Raw genomic sequence first — 18,433 nt, 5'->3', positions numbered from 1 at the left:
CCCCTTTCCTCAATCTCCTTAAGTTGAGGAATTTATAAACCATAACATGTTATATAATTATTAAGAATCTGTTCACAGTTCAGGGGACCATGCTGCATATGATGACCAATAGCCACATGATGTTGTGGTGACATTGTGCAGCTACTGGACAAGACAGATATACAATGATGTGCCATGATTGTGATATGGTATCCATCGTCTCTCTTTTAGCATGTGTCACTATTCTGTCCTGTAAAAAAACATACCCATAATAACTGAACAGAGAAAAATAATGGGCCAGGAGGGATGATAATGAAACCTTATGCATCTGTCATGTTATTCATGGATCCTGTACTAGAAGTCATGACACCAATGTAAAAAGATCTCCAAAGAAGGCACAAAAATGATTGAAAACAGTTCTTTACTTGGAGGAAGAGGCTCGTCAATAGTAGGGTAATGATGATGGTCTGATCTCAGAGAAGGCAGCTGGCTAACAGGTGGGGTACTGTGTGGTAAAGGACAGTCACCTAGAGAAAAGAAAAAAGGAAAAGTGTGGTACACATAATATTAATATTTATAGCATTTTCTCAACAAAACTAGCATTTCTATATGTAACTTTACACTCAGATCTTATTCTAATTAAATAAACTAAAGACAGAACTGTTCAGTTATTCATACAACAACCACCAACCAATTGCACCTAAATTGGAGTTCAGCTCTTATGCTTTAAAAATAAGTAGTAAGAAGTTTGAAGTCATGGATCTGTTTGTTTAAAGGGCTTAAATGGATGTAAATGTAAATTGTTCGCTAAAACAAAAAAACTATAAGCTGCACTGCTTGAATTGCTACAAATTAATCTCTTAGATGCATAACAAGTGCTTACTGCAAATCCAACACAAAGTTGAGGAGGCAAGATCTTTCCTAAACACATTCAAGGGTCAAACCTAGTGGCACACCACCACTACTTTAACAAAAAAGTGGACTCCCTACTTGGGAAACTCTCCCGTTCTTCCAGGCAATCCATTTTTCCTACAGGGCCCTAATGTGGGAGCCTTACTTTTTGAAGATGCCAAAATAACTAATGTACTTTACACTTATCAAAGCCCCTCCTGCCAATCTACCAAACATCCACTCTCAGGTTCCTTACCACTTACCTAGTTTCACACCAGGCCAAGATGTTTCTTAAAATTAATAAGAATAAGAAAGAGTTTAAAAAAGCAAAAATTAAACTGCAGGCCATGAAGATTCATCAGAAGAATACAACAAGAAACCCATATTAGAAATCTTAATGGGAACCTGTCACCCCCCGTGCCGGGATGAAGGCTGCCCGACCCCCCGCTAGAGCCCCGGATACTTACCCATCTCGCCAAGTCCTGCTCCTGATGCCGGTCCCGGGAAGGAGATATCCTTGTCGGAAGCCTGACGCGCGCACTGCAGGTCCGATGCCCATAGAGAATAAACGGAGTCGTCATTCTTTATGGGCGTAGGACTCATCTCTGCAGCGCGCATTGGGCTTCCGACAAGTATATCTCCATCCTGGGACCGGCATCAGGAGCAGGACTTGGCGAGATGGGGTAAGTATCCGGGGCTCTAGCGGGGGGTCGGGCGGCCTTCACCCCGGCACGAGGGGTGACAGGTTCCCTTTAAAAACATTTATACAAAGTAAGCCACCTAGCAGACAGATTCCCAGATATAAACACCATTCTGAACCCCAAACCCCAATTTCAGTAAGCGTATCAATACCCTAGAAACTACACTGGTGACTTGGTCATTCTTTTCCCTTAATTTCATGGAAAGAGCTGTCTGCTTAAAATGACTGGTCTGTGGGTTGCTATCTATTTATTTTCCAAGGATTAAAAGAAAATCTACTACCTGTCAATGAACTTTATTTTTGGAGATAAACAAGAATCGAAAATCTCCTATAGAACTCTCCAACAAACTAAACTTCATGGAAGACTCAGTTTCCTTGGGTCTAGCAGCCTAGCAGCTACTACACACTGTAGGGGATTACATGTAACCTACCACTTACCACACCAATATGTTCCTAGACTAAAACATGTCACCTACTGTTTAGACACAACCTATAACAATCTCTAAGCCTGGTAACAAAGATCCTCTACTTGACCTCAGCATGGAAAGCAAGGTATAGACTTTGAATATCCCATCCTGGATCCCATAGTATGTCACTGCTGCATGCTAACAAAAACGAGTGGAGGGAACCCATTAGCATTAATGCAGGAGTAGAGGAGGATGAGACTAGTATTATTTTCTAGTTAATTCACAAACTAATAGTTTATGTGACATACCACAAAAAAAGTAAAAACATACTTACACATTTAAAATATGAAATGTATAACATCTGTAAATGTTGGTACAGATATCAATAAACTTATTTTTAACCATTAAATATTACTTAAAACCAAATAAAAAAATAAAACCCAGGAAACAAGGTGTATCATTTTATATCTATGCACAATATACAAGGTCAATTAGAAATACACATTTAAATTTTCATTATTTAAATAAAAAAAAGTTTTGGAGATCGCAGGCATGCAGTTATGGCACTGAAAAATATTTCTTTAATGGTGTTCACATTTGAGGTTTAATGTGGGGGCAGCTTTTAGTAATTACTTATTAATTTACTGTACACATGCCAGTATGCATGGGAATTCATATGCCAAGATGCCAGAACACTTCTACATCCCCTGTCATCATTGAGCTGTCATAATGCAACATTAGCATCAATAATGCCTGTATGAAAAATTTTTGGAATTCATTCCATCAGGTAAGAAGTTTCATTTTATGCTTTGCCTGGTAATGTTTTTTTCACAAGCCTTGCTTCTGATTTGTTCAAACAATTTTAGGAGACAATTCCTCTGAGAAGTGCTACAGTATGTTTAGTGGAATGTCATAGAATATGTACTGCATGTGTCCACACAGAATAGCACTTCCTGGACAATCGTTTAGGGCATGGTCCTTCACAGTGCTAAAGCTATCCTCTCACATTCCCATGTGGGACATTCATGGCATATCCACAATAAATATCTCAAAACAGAGCAAGGTCTGCCCTAAAGTAGCTTATTGCACCCTCCACACTCCTAGACTCCACCAAGTCAAGTCCAGGCCATCCTCCGTGCGGAGGACGTGCTGGGGTGTCCGAGTTCATGGGATACATCAGCTGTGTGAGCTCTGTTGTATGTTGCATCAGTGATTTATTAAAGGAAAATTGATGTCATGAAGACACTGTGAGTATTATTTGCCTGGCATTACAAGGAGCGAGTTGGAAACTGTTAGAAATACGATGATTGGTGAGAAACCATATTTCCTCCATACCCATTATATAGAATATCCACAATAAATTCCATAAGTGTCTATCCCCTACTGCTGGGACCCATACCTATTTCAAAATTGAAGGCCCCTTGTCCCCTGTGGTTTGGTCATGGGTGGTCAAGATGCTGGAAACGTCCCAGTGGACTGTTTAACTAACTTCAGTAGATGTTGATGGGAGTAGCACAAGCTGCGCAGCACTGTGAGCTATGTGGACAATATTCTTGTACAAAAGTGAATTACAGTACATGTAGAATCAGCATGGCTCAAAGTGCTACACTGTTTACACAACTCTCATTAATGCTATTGGAAGTTACACAAACTGCCTAAAACAATTCATTCAGCTGTTTTTAGCTTTCCATATGAGGGACCCACATCACTTAGACATTTTATGACATATTCTGTGGATATAACATATGTTTCCCTCATTGGAATACTTTTTCAACAGTAACAGGAAAGGTTTAGATGGCTGTGTATATACTGTATATTGAAAAATTGCCAGGTTGGCCCTATGGGGCACGCACCTATAAAAGTACATAAGTCAATAAACTGAGCTTGTAGATGTAAAAGTTTTTGGGATAAGGGGTCTCGTGCCATGCAAGGTTGCATTTTTTAAATTAATCAACATCTGTCAAAAGGGGGAGCGCTGTGTGTAACTTGTAACCACCTCCACAAGAAATAATGTATGATATGAGCTAACATATATTCCTTTTAAACTAAATGAAAAGTCCTATCTACTTGCAGTTATCTATTCAATCCAAAGGTATGCATGACATCTTTGGTATTGTGGGCCTTTCCTCCATTTTACATACCTAAAAGGTTTATTTGCATTTTAAGCAGGAAAGACATTGGGGCTGTGCTGTCCCACTACAGATCAATCTGTGACAATAAGAGAGGAGGTCTCCTGCTGTATCTTCGCATGATAACACTTAAGGCTGGGTTCACACTATGTATATTTGAAGCTGTATTTGGTCCTCATGTCAGGTCCTCATAGCAACCAAAACCAGGAGTGGATTGAAAACACAGAAAGGCTCTGTTCACATAATGTTGTAATTCAGTGGATGGCCGCCATATAACGGTAAATAACTTCCATTATTTCAATATAACAGCCGTTGTTTTAAAATAACAGCACATATTTGCCATTAAATGGCGGCCATCCACTCAATTACAACATTATGTGAACAGAGCCTTTCTGCGTTTTCAATCCACTCCTTGCTTTGGTTGCTATACAGCCTCAAACATACAGCCTCAAATATACGTAGTGTGAACATTGCCTTAAAGTAATAATTTACGCACGCAATGAAATTAAGCATACAGTAAAAAAATAGTAATTATTTCAAAGAAATACAATGTGTAACATTCAATTTTTAGAATTATCCAATGAAAAAGCTTCACTCTAACCTTCTCTCCTACTGCTTGGCCCTGCAACTGGAGATTCTGGGACGCCAGGAGTCCTTTCTGAATTAATACTTTGACTAGAGAGATCATCAGACCATTGGATTGAGCCATCACCATGGTCCCTGTCTGGCTCTGGGCTTTGATTAGAATCAGGCATGGATTCAAAGGCGCTGTTTTCCTCCTCCTCATCATCTTGAGAGGAGAAGACAGTACTTTCTGACATTCTGGCACTGTCCACGGAAGAGAAACGAGTGTGGCTGGAAAACCGGTTGTGGCTATCATAACAAGAAGGACTATAACAGGAGGTACTGTAGCACGAGGTGCTATAACAAGAAGTGCTATAGCATGAGGTGTCACATGTATCACAGTCATGATCCCCATGAACCCTAGGACTAGAGTCACTCTCACTTTCAGTTCTAGGGTGCTCTCCATCCACACAGATGTGGTTACACACAGGGGGGTCATCACTAAGATTATCATGGGGCAACATATTTCTGATTTCTTGGTCATCTGCTTCATCTGCTACATTTTCCAGAGAAGGATCAGCTGCCATGGTTTCAGTTTCACTCACAATGTCCTTCTCAGACATCTCCTTCACTGTTGATTCTTCATCAATATCTACACTGTTCTGCTCTTCTTCTTCTTCTCCATCTCCATCCAATTGAGCTGATGGCAAGCTGTGTAATAAGTTGTGAATCCTAATGTAATGTGTGCGGGGTGTTTCAGGTTCTCCACATGCAGATGCTATAACTGTTTCTAACTCAGACACTGGCAGGGAGCAAGGCCTAGTTTTTCTCTTTACAGTGTTTCTTAGTTTAGGTTCATTATTCTCCTGCTGACTTAATTCCTCCGGTTCTTCACCATTTTTGTCTTGCTCCTTGTTTGTCTCCACTGACAAAAGTCCCTCCATAGCAGTTATAACTATAGGGCCAATTCCTTCAGTGCTGGCACTAGGATCTACATGAGTCTCTATTTTGGCTTCAGCTTCAGAAGGAGCGGCTATCTCTTGCTCAGGATCTGGAGCTGGTGACTGGTCATCGGCTGTACTACTTTCCAGGTGTTCCTGTGCATTGGTCAAAAAAGACCTGTGACCTGTACAAACTATTGTTGTCTTATATAAACTGTTTTGACTTATTGATCTACTGTCTATTGCTGGGTGTTTATCATGAGTAGGTCTAGAAATACATCCATTTGGTAACTCTGAGGTTGGGATTTCAGTGGCTACGGAGGTCCTCCTCTGGGGCTCATTAGAGAGGACTTCAGCTGGGTGGCTTAATGGACTTTCATGAAGCACTGTATCAGGTTCTGTAGAGATAGAGACCTCCTCATCATCTGAAATAGCAAGGGATACGTTATACAGACCTTACAAAGAAACTCTGATTACTATGTAGCTAAGTGCAGTCCTAAATAAACTTATCCTTATGGTAAGATGTGCTGTTCTTAAAAACATATTTGAAACTTATGTCTGGGTTGCTTATACAAATACATTGTCCATTTCTCTTACAATTTAGCCAGGATTGTAAAAATATGTTTTTATTCTGGTTACCACAGTTCTTTACTGGCCATGTGTATGTCATTGTGTAGATATGTACAATCTCTCATGCAATATTAAATTTGTAAGTATTGATAAGCATTTGAAAAATGTATAAATCATGCCATGCAGAAGAAATAATTTAGAGAAGCGGAATAATACGGCAAGGAATAGGGAAATGTTTCCTCTTTCCCATATGTGGAGTGAGGCAGCTAGAGTTTTTTTTAAGTAATCAGTCAATGTGTGAAGGGACTAGAGTTGAGAAAACTTCGAGCATGCTCAAGTTCATCCGAACCAGAGTGTGTGGCATTTGTTTAGAGGTGGCATATGGCTGTATCCATGTTTTCTAGGCAGCCTTAGGGCTTTATCCAACTTTTCTCAACTCTAGAAGGGACATTACATACTTTACTATTCAGAAGGATTAACTCTTTGATGTTCTTTGACACTCTAGTCCTTTACTAGGCATACCACAGTATATATCCTATATTTCAAAGCCATCAGGAAATGTATGTTGATTAGAACACAATACACAAACTATTTTTTTTTATTTATAAGACAAATAAAGCAAATGTGAAATTGTGTGCTGAAAATGGCATACTCATACTGTACCGGGGTGAATAGATGATGTTATTTCAAATCGGAACTGTAGTTGTCCACTGACATGATCTGTAGGCAGCCGACGGCCTAGGGTATAGCTGACAACACGATCCCTGGGCATAAAATGTGAAAGGAGTGATGCATTGTAATGTTACAATAACATTGTAAAGGTTACAGCTAAACATGTAAAGGTCAGATATACAGTATATCCCAATTAATAATCCAGACTAAGCATCATCCATTCAACTGGACGATGTACCAGGCAAATTACCATATATACGTTACTGGGGACACTGGGCCCACCTACAGTGCCTAGAGCGGCCAGTGCACAAGAAGAAAACGGCAGCAACGCAGAAAAGAGGCGGCATTTTGAAAAAAGGACCATGTCACCAGAATCACTGTGCTGGGGTTGTCAAGGTAGTAAAAAAAAATCTAATCATAATATTACATTCTTTTTAAGGGAACCAATCCGTGTTATAATGTATATAACACTGTTAGCGGCTCCTGGTTGCCGTCCTCTTAGAGGGTATACAGAAAAAAACGCTGTTTTCTCCTACAGACCCCCTAGGAGCACACCAAGTATGACGAGAGAACGCTTTAACAACATCAGGAGCCGCTAACGCGTTATATGCATTATAATACGGATTGGTTCCCTTTCAGTTAGGGGAAATATCATTGTTTTTAATTTTTCTTAGTGAATAGTAATAAAAGTGTCACTTAAAAAAAAATTGTTATGTGATAAAAAACAATTGGGGTCTGAACACTTTTCACAACCAATTGCTAGAAAGAGCCAAGAGAAGCATTCCACGATAAATCTTAAGTTGTTGAGGATTTGCAGAGGATTTGAAGCCAATGTCTGTGTGATATAAAGTATATCTATAGCTTTATCCAGCATGCTAATAAGTAATGCTCACCCAATGGCATGTCTTTCCAACAGTCTCTGCACTGGCATAGACAACTTTCCTAAAAATCGCTTGATGATTGGGCGACTCTTTGCAAACTTGTCCTTTACTTCAATTTCTAAAACATCGGTTGGAAGAGACACAAAGCTGAATAGCTGGGAAAACAAGAGATCAATATTAGACTGGCCCATATAAAAAGTTTTCTTCTAATGACAGGGACACTTTAAGTTTTTGGTGAAAGTCTTTTAGTTTTAGTGGCATCTCCATGAGTGTTTACAATCTGTGTATAGCACTATGGAATATTTTCCAGCTGTATAAATACAAGGTTATACATTTTGCTTTGATTGTAATGAAAGCCCCAGCATCCAAGGAAGCACTGCTAACCACAAAACCATTATGGCAGATTCAAGTTTGGCTACGTCCACTTTAGGGAATAGCAGCAGAGCTGGAACTGAGGAAGCAATGGGTGCATAACCTGCACATCATATTTTAAATATAAATGTTGTCTATTGCAATTAGCATCTCTACTAGTAACAATGTGAAATATTTATTAGATGCTCTTTTAATTATCTGCTAAAAGCATGTAGCTCTGCATGCCAGGGGACAGAGAATAGTCCCACACACCAATTAATGTGCACACGCCGAAAGACACTTTAAGAAAATGATTACATATGATTTCAGTAAAATAATTCAAACTGACATCTGTGTTTGTTAAATCCCCAAATTCTCAATTCAGTTCTAAAATGTTTTATGACGAAAAATGCATGCTCCGCCATAGTGCTTTCAGGCTCTGTGTTTATGGCCTTCTAACTTTTGGCAGCTGAAGGTATTGTTTTGCAGCAATGAGAGCAGAAATGACACAGTATTGCTGAAAATGGCATTTGGGTGTCATATCAGAATATCGCAAAATCAAATAGTACTTGCTTACAGAGGAGGATCCTGACCGCACAGTAATCACTGCTAAATAACACTGCTGAATCAGCACAACCGTAATGTGACATTTTATAGGGAAACTCTAACCTGTTGTTAACAGATAAAGGTAGTTTTCTTACCTTTATCCTCATGTTTTTTGTAAAATCTTCATTTTTATTAATATGTAAATTAGTACTGCAGTACTACAGCCCTCAGTGCACCAATCTGGTTAACCTGCTGCCTCATGAATACAGAGGTGTCACTCTGCAGTGATGTTACTCTGCCACTCATGAGTGCAAGGCACTGGATGAATATTCGTAACAAGGGGCGGGCTGGATCGGTGCATTGAAGCTGTATTTAGACCCACAGTGCACTTAATGGTCTAATTTACATATTATTCAAACTGAAGATTTAACAAAAATAGTAAGAAAACTACCTTCACACTAAGTGTCCCCAGTGTTATGGGAAAAACCCAGCAGTTTTTCATCTTCTTTAGGCTATGTTCCCACTACGTGAGAGACTGGCCGTTCCGTGACCTGGCCGGGTCACGGAACGGCCGGTCTCTGCAAAGATCATTTCGGCCGGTACTTAAGAACTGGCCGGATGATCTTTCCGGCCGTAGTGTTCTGATGCGGGCGTATTAACACGCGCCCGCATCAGAACTCTCATAGCACACAGTGAAGCAAGCGGCCGCAGCGGCTCGCTTCATTGTGTGAACTAACTATGTCAGTTCTTTGCGGCGCCGTATGGGATCCTGGCCAGAGCGTATACTATGTGTATACGCTCCGGCCGGGATCCCATAGCAGTAGAGGCAGTGTTCCACACCGTACGGACATTGTTGCTGATGGCAGCAACGGCCCTACTTTTATGTAGTGTGAACATAGCCTTAGGGTGCTTCAAACATAGCGCGTTGTCAGTGGATTTCACACTGAGAATTTCACTACAAATCCGCTGCTATACTCATATACTCATATACCATTACATAAAAACCAAAAAACCTTTTGCAAAAAAACCCAAAAGAACAGTAGAATACTCTCAATGCTCAAAATATGCAAGATACATATATACCACCAAAAAAATCCTTCATATAGAAGAGATATTTGAGCCAACTACTAATTGATTGATAATTGATAAAGTTTATTGAAAAGGTTACTTTGAACAAACATGATTATAAGACACCATTTAATAAAATATTCTTTGTACATACAGGAAGGAGGACAACACAAAACCGACAACACAAACAAAAGAAAAGGGAGGCCACACGGTTCATGCATGAATTATTGGAGAAATAGAAGGCATGCTTTAGCCAGCGGATCATATATATTACAAAGTGCAAAGATGCAACATGCAATAAACAAACATAACGAAGGTAAAGCATGCACATAAGAAAATTTATAATAGAACAGTTAGTATGTAATTTAAATAGCCTAAGGTGACAGGAGTAAAACATAAAGTGCAAAGTGCTTAATGTAAACTGATAATCACCTTAGGTAAAGACAGAAATCCAATAAATAACACAAGATACAGACGCCATGCATGTGTGCCATGCGGCTCCCTTACCCACATGAACCCCCCCCAAACGCTGTTTCAGTACACCCTTCGTCACAACGGCCCTACTTTTATGTAGTGTGAACATAGCCTTAGGGTGCTTCAAACATAGCGCGTTGTCAGTGGATTTAACACTGAGAATTTCACTGCAAATCCGCTGCTATACTCAGTACCATTACAGTCTATGTCCCTGCATCCTTGCAGTGGATTTTCATTCCCCTGCAAGAATATTGTGATGGCCATTATTAACTATTTAACTGCTGTGAGGTTAAAAAAGTTTCCAGGTCCTGGCACACTGACAGCCCACACAGCCAATCACTGAGCCAGTGATTGGCTGAGTTGGCTGTCTGTGAGCCAGGACCTGGAGACTGAAGAAGGGATGTAATGTGGGATCGCTGGCAGATAAGCATTGGCTGTTTTTTATTTTATAAACCTAAGGCAGTTAAATAGCTAACTAAAGTTGTCACTACATTCTCGCGGCAGAATGAAAATAAAGGAAGGGTTTCTTATCTTTCCTGTTGGATCTACCTCTGGCTCAGACAGTTAAAGCGTAACTGTCATATTTTTTTTATTGCAGAAGTCAGTAGTATAAGCTATTTTAAGAAACTCTAATAGGTTTTATCAGCCAAAAAAGCCTCCTTCTGTACTCAAGAAGCAATCTCCCAGCCTTCCCCCTCTGACTTCTTATCTGTGCATTATCAGGCAAACACGTCTTCATTACAGAGAAGCCAGTGAAGACGGGTTCTGCTCTTTCCATTCTATCCTTATTGAGGGGGAGGGGCCAAAGGAGATGAGGGAGCAGGAAGAGGAGACATGAAGGTCAGCTGTTTGTAGACTGTCTGGGCACCTAAATCACAGGATTCAGGTGTCAGAAAGGTCAGTGCTTATCTAGGAACTTACTGAGAGAAGATTGAAGGGTGTTGTGCTTTGCAGAAATCCTCCGTGCTCAGTCACTCCTAACAGCCCCTCCCCTCTGTATAGCCACATAATGGACACAGAAATCCTGCTGCTTCTGAAGTGAGGGGGAGGCTGGGAGATTGCTTTTTCAGTCCAGAAGGAAACTCTTTTGGTTTATAAAACCTATTACATAGTTTCTTAAAATCGCTTAAACTGTTGATATTTAAGGTTTTCAAAAAAATGACCCTGAAATGACAGTTACGCTTTAAATTAAAAACTGCCACAAAAAGCTGTATGTGAAACTACATTAAGGGTATATTCACACGAACGGGCTCGCAGCGAGATTCTCGCTGCGAGCCCGGCAGGTCCTGGCAGTTCCCATACACTACATACTTGCTGCGGTCTAAACGACCGCAGCGAGTATGTAATTCTGCCGCCCTTAACCCCTTCTGCTCCCGGCCGGCTCCCCCGCTGTAAGCATACATTACCTGTCCTTGCTGCACGGGTCCGGCGTCCTGCTCTCCTGTCCGGCCAATCAGTGTGTTGCCCAGCCGCAGCCACTGATTGGCCGGACGGGAGAGCAGGACACCGGACCCGTGCAGCAAGGACAGGTAAAGTATGCTTACAGCGGGGGTGCCGGGCGGGAGCAGAAGGGGTTAAGGGCGGCAGAATTACATACTCGCTGCGGTCGTTTAGACCGCAGCAAGTATGTAGTGTATGGGAACTGCCAGGACCTGCCGGGCTCGCAGCGAGAATCTTGCTGCGAGCCCGTTCGTGTGAATATACCCTAAGTCTCAGCCCAGGAAGGCATACTTCCCCATAATTTTAGGGGAGAGTTGCATCTATTCCACATAAATGTTTGAGTTTCCGCTTTTACCTTTTGAAATTTAAAGAGCACCTGTGGGGACAGTTTTGAAAAATCACTATGCGCTGTGCACAATAGCCATTTTTCTGATATACAGTAATACCTTGGTTCCCAAACACCTCGGGTGTTTGAAGAAAATTTCCCCCTGAAGTTTTTTTCGTTACTCAAACATTGTTCAGTATACAAACAAAATCAGGGGAGATAACTATCCGCTGGACTATTGTTGAGCTGACAGTTATTGAAGTGTTCAGACACCAAGGTTACAGGAGCAGGGATTCCCCTCATAATGACGGGATTTCCTGCTCTAAATGGGTGTTTCCCGCGCAGCGAGAGAGGCAGGAGTGGGGAGGCTGTTTGAACTTTCCACGCACTGCCCGCTGTTAAAACTCCAAATCAAACTGGTTGCCCTTGAGTTCTAACAGAAGAGAGCAGTAGGAGCTGCACCAGCTGCAGGGTCTCCTCCACAAGTGCTGAAGTACAGGTGATGGCAGCCTGGAGGGGAGTCCCCGCTGCTGGTACAGATCACACTGCTCTGTCCTGTTAGTACTCGGCAACGACCAGTTTGAATTTTATTGCCAAGTTCTAACAGCAGCCAGTGCGCGGCAAGTTTAAACACGGGGGAAACCCTGTTTATAGTGGGCATTCCCATCATTATGACAGGGATCCTCACTTCGTTACAGTATGTAGTGGTGCAAGATGCACGGCTACTTACTGCTAGTCTTTACACTACATAGCCACTAAACATAAAATGGAGATGAGACATCTAGCTCCATTCACAGGGTACATCCAGGTAGCTTTGCCAAACAGCTGATTGTCTAGCAGGCTGGGTGTCAGCACCGCACCAACCACATATAGAGGGTCTATGTGAATGACTGACAGGCCATCAGTTTAATAAACCTGACCAAATCCTCAACATTAAGTGATTCTATACTTTTTTTACTTGATCGGGAGAATATATGCCTTAATAAAATAATTTCCTTTTATATATTTGAGGTACTGTATGTTTCAAAAAGCAAGAATATTTAGCCACTAAACAAGTATAGTTTTGTGATATATCTGTGATCTGTGTATTAGCTACAAAGTAAAAAAGGCAGCTGACCATCCTCTTTGTTGCTTCCATAATTTATGCCAGGGTCGTATCCCTTCAACTCTTTATTCATTTTTAGGGAGCAGGCAAATGTCTGTTTCCAGGTCTAATACTATAATTATAGTATGCTACCTGATAATGCTGCTGATAAATTACATAGTAATATAAAACATCTAATATAGATATGTGTAGCACACTGCCATCTAGTGTACAGAAGTTGTATCTATCTTTACTGTCATTTACAATAAATAAAGTAAGAGGAACATAAAAGGTTTTTCATCGTATTTCACGCACAGAGCTATAGGTCCTGAGTGGAGAACCACTAACCCAAGTCTTATCAGTGGGAACATGAACTCATAGACTGCCATTGAACTCCGCTATGGTATGTGTGTATGTATGATGAGCGCCTTATTTAAAGCTTGTGCTTACCTGGCACTTAAGCTTAATGCATGCAACCCGTTCTGGCACTTGATTCTTCAAGTGCCAGAATTCTTTTCATGACACAAATATGGAGTATAAATTGCAAAAGTTACATGTGGATTTTGTGGATCTCACCTGTATACACAGAAAGCAGTGAAATCAATCACCAATCCAGGACATAATGGCCATGCTTTGACTGAAAATCTGCAGGTAAATTTAGTATCAGTTCTGATCCACGTGGATTCAACCAAAAGGAGTTAAAAAAAAAACAGGCCACAGCAGCAGCTATATCAAAACAATTTATCTTTTTTTGCCCTCACCGAAATGCTGCCCCTTAACACTGGTGCCCTAGGCATGGGACCACAGGGGCTTAATGGCCAATAGTGCCCTGTGTATGTCGGAAGATTATTTTAGCTATATATTCCTCTAAAAGACATACCTCTCTCTTCCAAATAGGATTGACTGTGTTGCATATAATCTTTGATCTTTTCTCTTGGCCATGGTGAGGGAGTGCAGGGAAGATGCTGTGTTTTCCAGGCTGGATAGAGATTTTCAGATATGGGTCTGGGTTGAAAAACATCCCTTTCTTTAATCCCAGAGCTTGGAAGTCTTAACAGTCAACAAATTAAAGATAAAGTGTAAGTTATCATTTATGGTATAAGAAATGTAACAGATATTTTACTAAATCCACATTTACATCCACATTTTGCATTTGATGACCATTTCCAGTTCTTACACAGTGCACTTTAGCTTGCTGATACACTGACTATATATTTAGGGCATAGCAGCTATATGATATATTACAGTGGCACACCTTCTAACTGTAGATTTAAAAAAAATATTTTCTGTACAAATCCAAACCTACAAATCTAAAAAAAGCTGTACAATAAACTATTGTGTAAAAAATACAGTTTCTAGCAACGCTCCTTGCCAATCATCCCATGTAAAAAGGACCACAACTTAAGGGCATCATACTAAAAAGAAGCAAGGGGTGCTACATATGTGAATAACAACTGGCACATCAAAAGGAAGCAGAAAAGTAACAATAAAAAATAGCTCTTTCTTAGTCACAAATCAGACAGTTGAAAACGTTTTAAAATTACACTGAAAAGGAGATAGTAAATTATAACCATGGTCCACAGTGACGTCAACATGATATCATGATCTATAAGTAAGTGAAGAAACAATGACTATAGTAATTTTATATAAATATATATGTATATGAGGTGGACCGGTGGGGTCGTAACCAGGGTAGCTCCAATGATGGTGTGGCAGCTATGTGGGTGAGGGTCACTTGGGCACTTGTCACAGTAGCCTGGAATGGTGTGATTACCCACCCCAGTTCAGTTGGCCTTTAGTTCTGCAGGTCTAGGTAGCCCAAGTATACGTGGTTTGTTGGTGCAAATAAAGAGAGTCTAATGACTTAACCAGAATAACGTCCCTTTACTTAAGACTTCAGTGCAATACACAAGACAAAGTTTCCACTTTAACAACAGTAGGTGGAGACTGGAGAGTGAAGAAGTGCTAAGCTGAAAACTGAATATGGAATACGTCGGCTAACTGCAGTTTACTTTCACTGGGGTCAGCGCCTAACTGGATCTAGGTCACTGCCCTGTACTGTGTGGCTAGTATCCCTGGCGTGGGCAGAGTGTTCCTCAGAGGGTGACTGCTTCCTTCTGAGGGGATCTAGCACTGCATGCTAGTGGTTGCTTGCTTAGAAGAAGAATAAGTAAGTCTCTGGTTCCTAGACAAAGGGACCTGGCTAAAGCCAAGCCCTGGCTCGACTGCAGCAGGAACTGTGTGTGTTGTCTCTCTCTCTCTGAACCAAGTGGACTGAAGACCCCTCCCACCAGGAACTAGACTCCTTTTCTAGGGGCTACTAAGCTTCCCTGTGATTGGTGGGCCTGTGTGTGTGTGTGTGTGTGTGAGAGAGAGAGAATAGATTGGAATGGAAGGATGGAAACAAGAGGGAAGACAGTCTACCCCTACGAATGGCACAAGACAAGAAACAGTTAACCCTATTATTTCTCAGCTGTGCACAAAATAAGTTATATTGAAAATACCGTAGTGACACCTAGTAGGGAAAACATAGAAGACATTTTAGACCATCTCCCACTCTGTGAACCCGAGGGAAAACTTTACACAGGTGCATAGGAAACTTAGTGCAGGACCTTGTGCTGGAAAACTCAACACACACACACACACATATATATATATATATAAATATATATATATATATATATATATATATATATATATATATATATATACACTACCGTTCAAAAGTTTGGGGTCACCCAAAACAATTTTGTGTTTTCCATGAAAAGTCACACTTATTCACCACCATACGTTGTGAAATGAATAGAAAATAGAGTCAAGACATTGACAAGGTTAGAAATAATGATTTGTATTTGAAATAACATTGTTTTTACATCAAACTTTGCTTTCGTCAAAGAATCCACCTTTTGCAGCAATTACAGCATTGCACACCTTTTGCATTCTAGCAATTAATCAGTTGAGGTAAGCTGGAGAAATTGCACCCAGCGCTTCTAGAAGCAGCTCCCACAAGTTGGATTGGTTGGATGGGCACTTCTGGTGTACCATACGGTCAAGCTGCTCCCACAACAGCTCAATGGGGTTCAGATCTGGTGACTGCGCTGGCCACTCCATTACCGATAGAATACCAGCTGCCTGCTTCTGCTGTAAATAGTTCTTGCACAATTTGGAGGTGTGTTTAGGGTCATTGTCCTGTTGTAGGATGAAATTGGCTCCAATCAAGCGCTGTCCACTGGGTATGGCATGGCGTTGCAAAATTGAGTGATAGCCTTCCTTATTCAGAATCCTTTTTACCCTGTACAAATCTCCCACCTTTACAGCACCAAAGCAACCCCAGACCATCACATTACCTCCACCATGCTTAACAGATGGTGTCAGGCATTCTTCTAGCATCTTTTCATTTGTTCTGCGTCTCACAAACGTTCTTCTTTGTGATCCAAACACCTCAAACTTGGATAAATGGAATAGCCTTCATTTCTAAGAACAAGAATAGACTGTCGAGTTTCAGATGAAAGTTCTCTTTTTCTGTCCATTTTGAGCGTTTAATTGACCCCACAAATGTGATGCTCCAGAAACACAATCTGCTCAAAGGAAGGTCAGTTTTGTAGCTTCTGTAAGGAGCTAGACTGTTTTCAGATGTGTGAACATGATTGCACAAGGGTTTTCTAATCATCAATTAGCCTTCTGAGCCAATGAGCAAACACATTGTACCATTAGAACACTGGAGTGATAGTTGCTGGAAATGGGCCTCTATGCACCTATGTACAGTAGATATTGCACCAAAAAACAGACATTTGCAGCTAGAATAGTCATTTACCACATTAGCAATGTATAGAGTGTATTTGTTTAAAGTTAGGACTAGTTTGAACTTTTGAACGGTATTGTGTATATATATATACATATATTTCTACATATTTTTTTTATTTATTTATTTATTTATTTATTTTTTTGCAATATTCAGTACAAAAGTTTATCCTCTGGCAGCATCACACGCATTTCACCAAGTATCACAAGTATCATCACCAGCAGCATCTCCATTCAATCCCTGTCACCCCTGGCTCCCTGCCCACGTGAACACTGTGAGCCGAGTCAGCTCTTCATTGGTTGGCTAACCCCGCCCATGGATCATGTGACCCCGTATCAGAGGGGGAAAAAGAAGAGGAGCGTATTGAAGTGGACCTGGATAGAAGAACATAGAACATTTCCTCATTAGAAAAGAAGAAGAAGCGGCATGTCAAGCTGAGGAACAGTAGAAAAAATAAGCTTCTATATTTTATTAAATAATAAAAGTTTTGAGGGGAATACCGCTTTAATGGAGCATAGTGCTGTATATGGTCATGCTGTGGCAGTCTTAGTTGTCCGTTGTGTAGTGGTGTTACTTGTAATGTTAAGGTGGCCTTACACATTGGGGCTGTGCGTTTATTCATGGTGTTTATTTAGCGTTATTGATGTGTTTTTGCAGTGATTTTGCAGCAAATTATGAAACTGAAGTAAATAGCATCAAAATTACAGCAAAAACACATCATTACTACAAAATAAACACAGCCTCAATAACTATCGGCTTAGTGATCGTTATCTATCCCATCCCATCCCCGTCCTCCCCATACACAAGGTTGTTAAGCACGGCCAAGTTTTCTGTATTCTCCATGGGAAGGGGTAAGCCGCAACTAGAGAACTCTGGTTTCTCTCTATGAGAACAAAGGGGCCAGGCAGTGATTTTCCATTTCACCTGACCCCTATCTCCTCTAACATCATCTGTCAGCGGAGTCTGGAGACCCCCCTACATCTTTTACTGATAGTGGGTTTAGCCGACAGAAGTATAAGTGGTGTGAGGACCCTTCTCTTCTTTATTTCTATAGTTCTTTGTACTATTTTTATTCTGCACATTACTACTGGTCACTTACTTACTGGTCAAACCCACAGATTTTATGTACACACTGCGTTCATTGTATATTTTTAGAGGTGTACATCCTGACCTAAATCTCTGGCATACAGTAAAATGCATTGTGTGCAGCGGTTTGTATTCCATTTTTCCCTTCCTGTTTTTAAAATGGAAAATACTCAATAAACTAAATTTTTATACAAGTTAGCACTTTGTCTTGTAGTCTATGTTGTGGTTTACAGTTTATGTATATCTTGTTAAATGAAATTATTCTACAATGTGTATTTTGTTATGAACATTACAAAGTAATTGTCAGGGGAACGTTGCCGCTAAGCCAGTGTAGCTAACGCTATCATGCATGGTATTGCTTTTAACAACCGTGCAATACTGTATTCCCTATTTGATATTCTATCATTCGGTAATAATTGGATTTTTATTATGTATCCTTTTTTTAAATTCCAAAAAGTTCTGTACTTATAATAATGTGAATGGTCTTGGGAACAAGAATTGATGAACTAATTGAATCTAGCAG

At 40.5% G+C, this 18,433-nt stretch overlaps 1 protein-coding gene across 5 annotated transcripts in view; it reads right to left on the bottom strand.

Annotated features, from left to right (window-relative positions):
• The window catches only part of HECW1 (HECT, C2 and WW domain containing E3 ubiquitin protein ligase 1), a 270,057-nt gene that overhangs the window by 66,342 nt on the left and 185,282 nt on the right, over positions 1 to 18,433 (bottom strand). For all 5 annotated transcript variants that reach the window (XM_069960322.1, XM_069960326.1, XM_069960324.1 and 2 more), the window contains 5 exons: positions 13,903 to 14,072; positions 7,747 to 7,889; positions 6,845 to 6,945; positions 4,708 to 6,036; positions 405 to 506 (listed from right to left, as the gene is read on the bottom strand). In XM_069960322.1, coding sequence (XP_069816423.1) covers positions 405 to 506; positions 4,708 to 6,036; positions 6,845 to 6,945; positions 7,747 to 7,889; positions 13,903 to 14,072 — 1,845 coding nt within the window. The remainder of the gene's footprint in view (positions 1 to 404; positions 507 to 4,707; positions 6,037 to 6,844; positions 6,946 to 7,746; positions 7,890 to 13,902; positions 14,073 to 18,433) is intronic.

The sequence above is a fragment of the Dendropsophus ebraccatus genome, chromosome 2 (genome assembly GCF_027789765.1).
Source record: "Dendropsophus ebraccatus isolate aDenEbr1 chromosome 2, aDenEbr1.pat, whole genome shotgun sequence".
Taxonomy (NCBI): Eukaryota; Metazoa; Chordata; class Amphibia; order Anura; family Hylidae; genus Dendropsophus; species Dendropsophus ebraccatus.
Note: the sequence above shows the minus strand (reverse complement) of the source record. Positions and strands in the feature narration are given on the sequence as shown.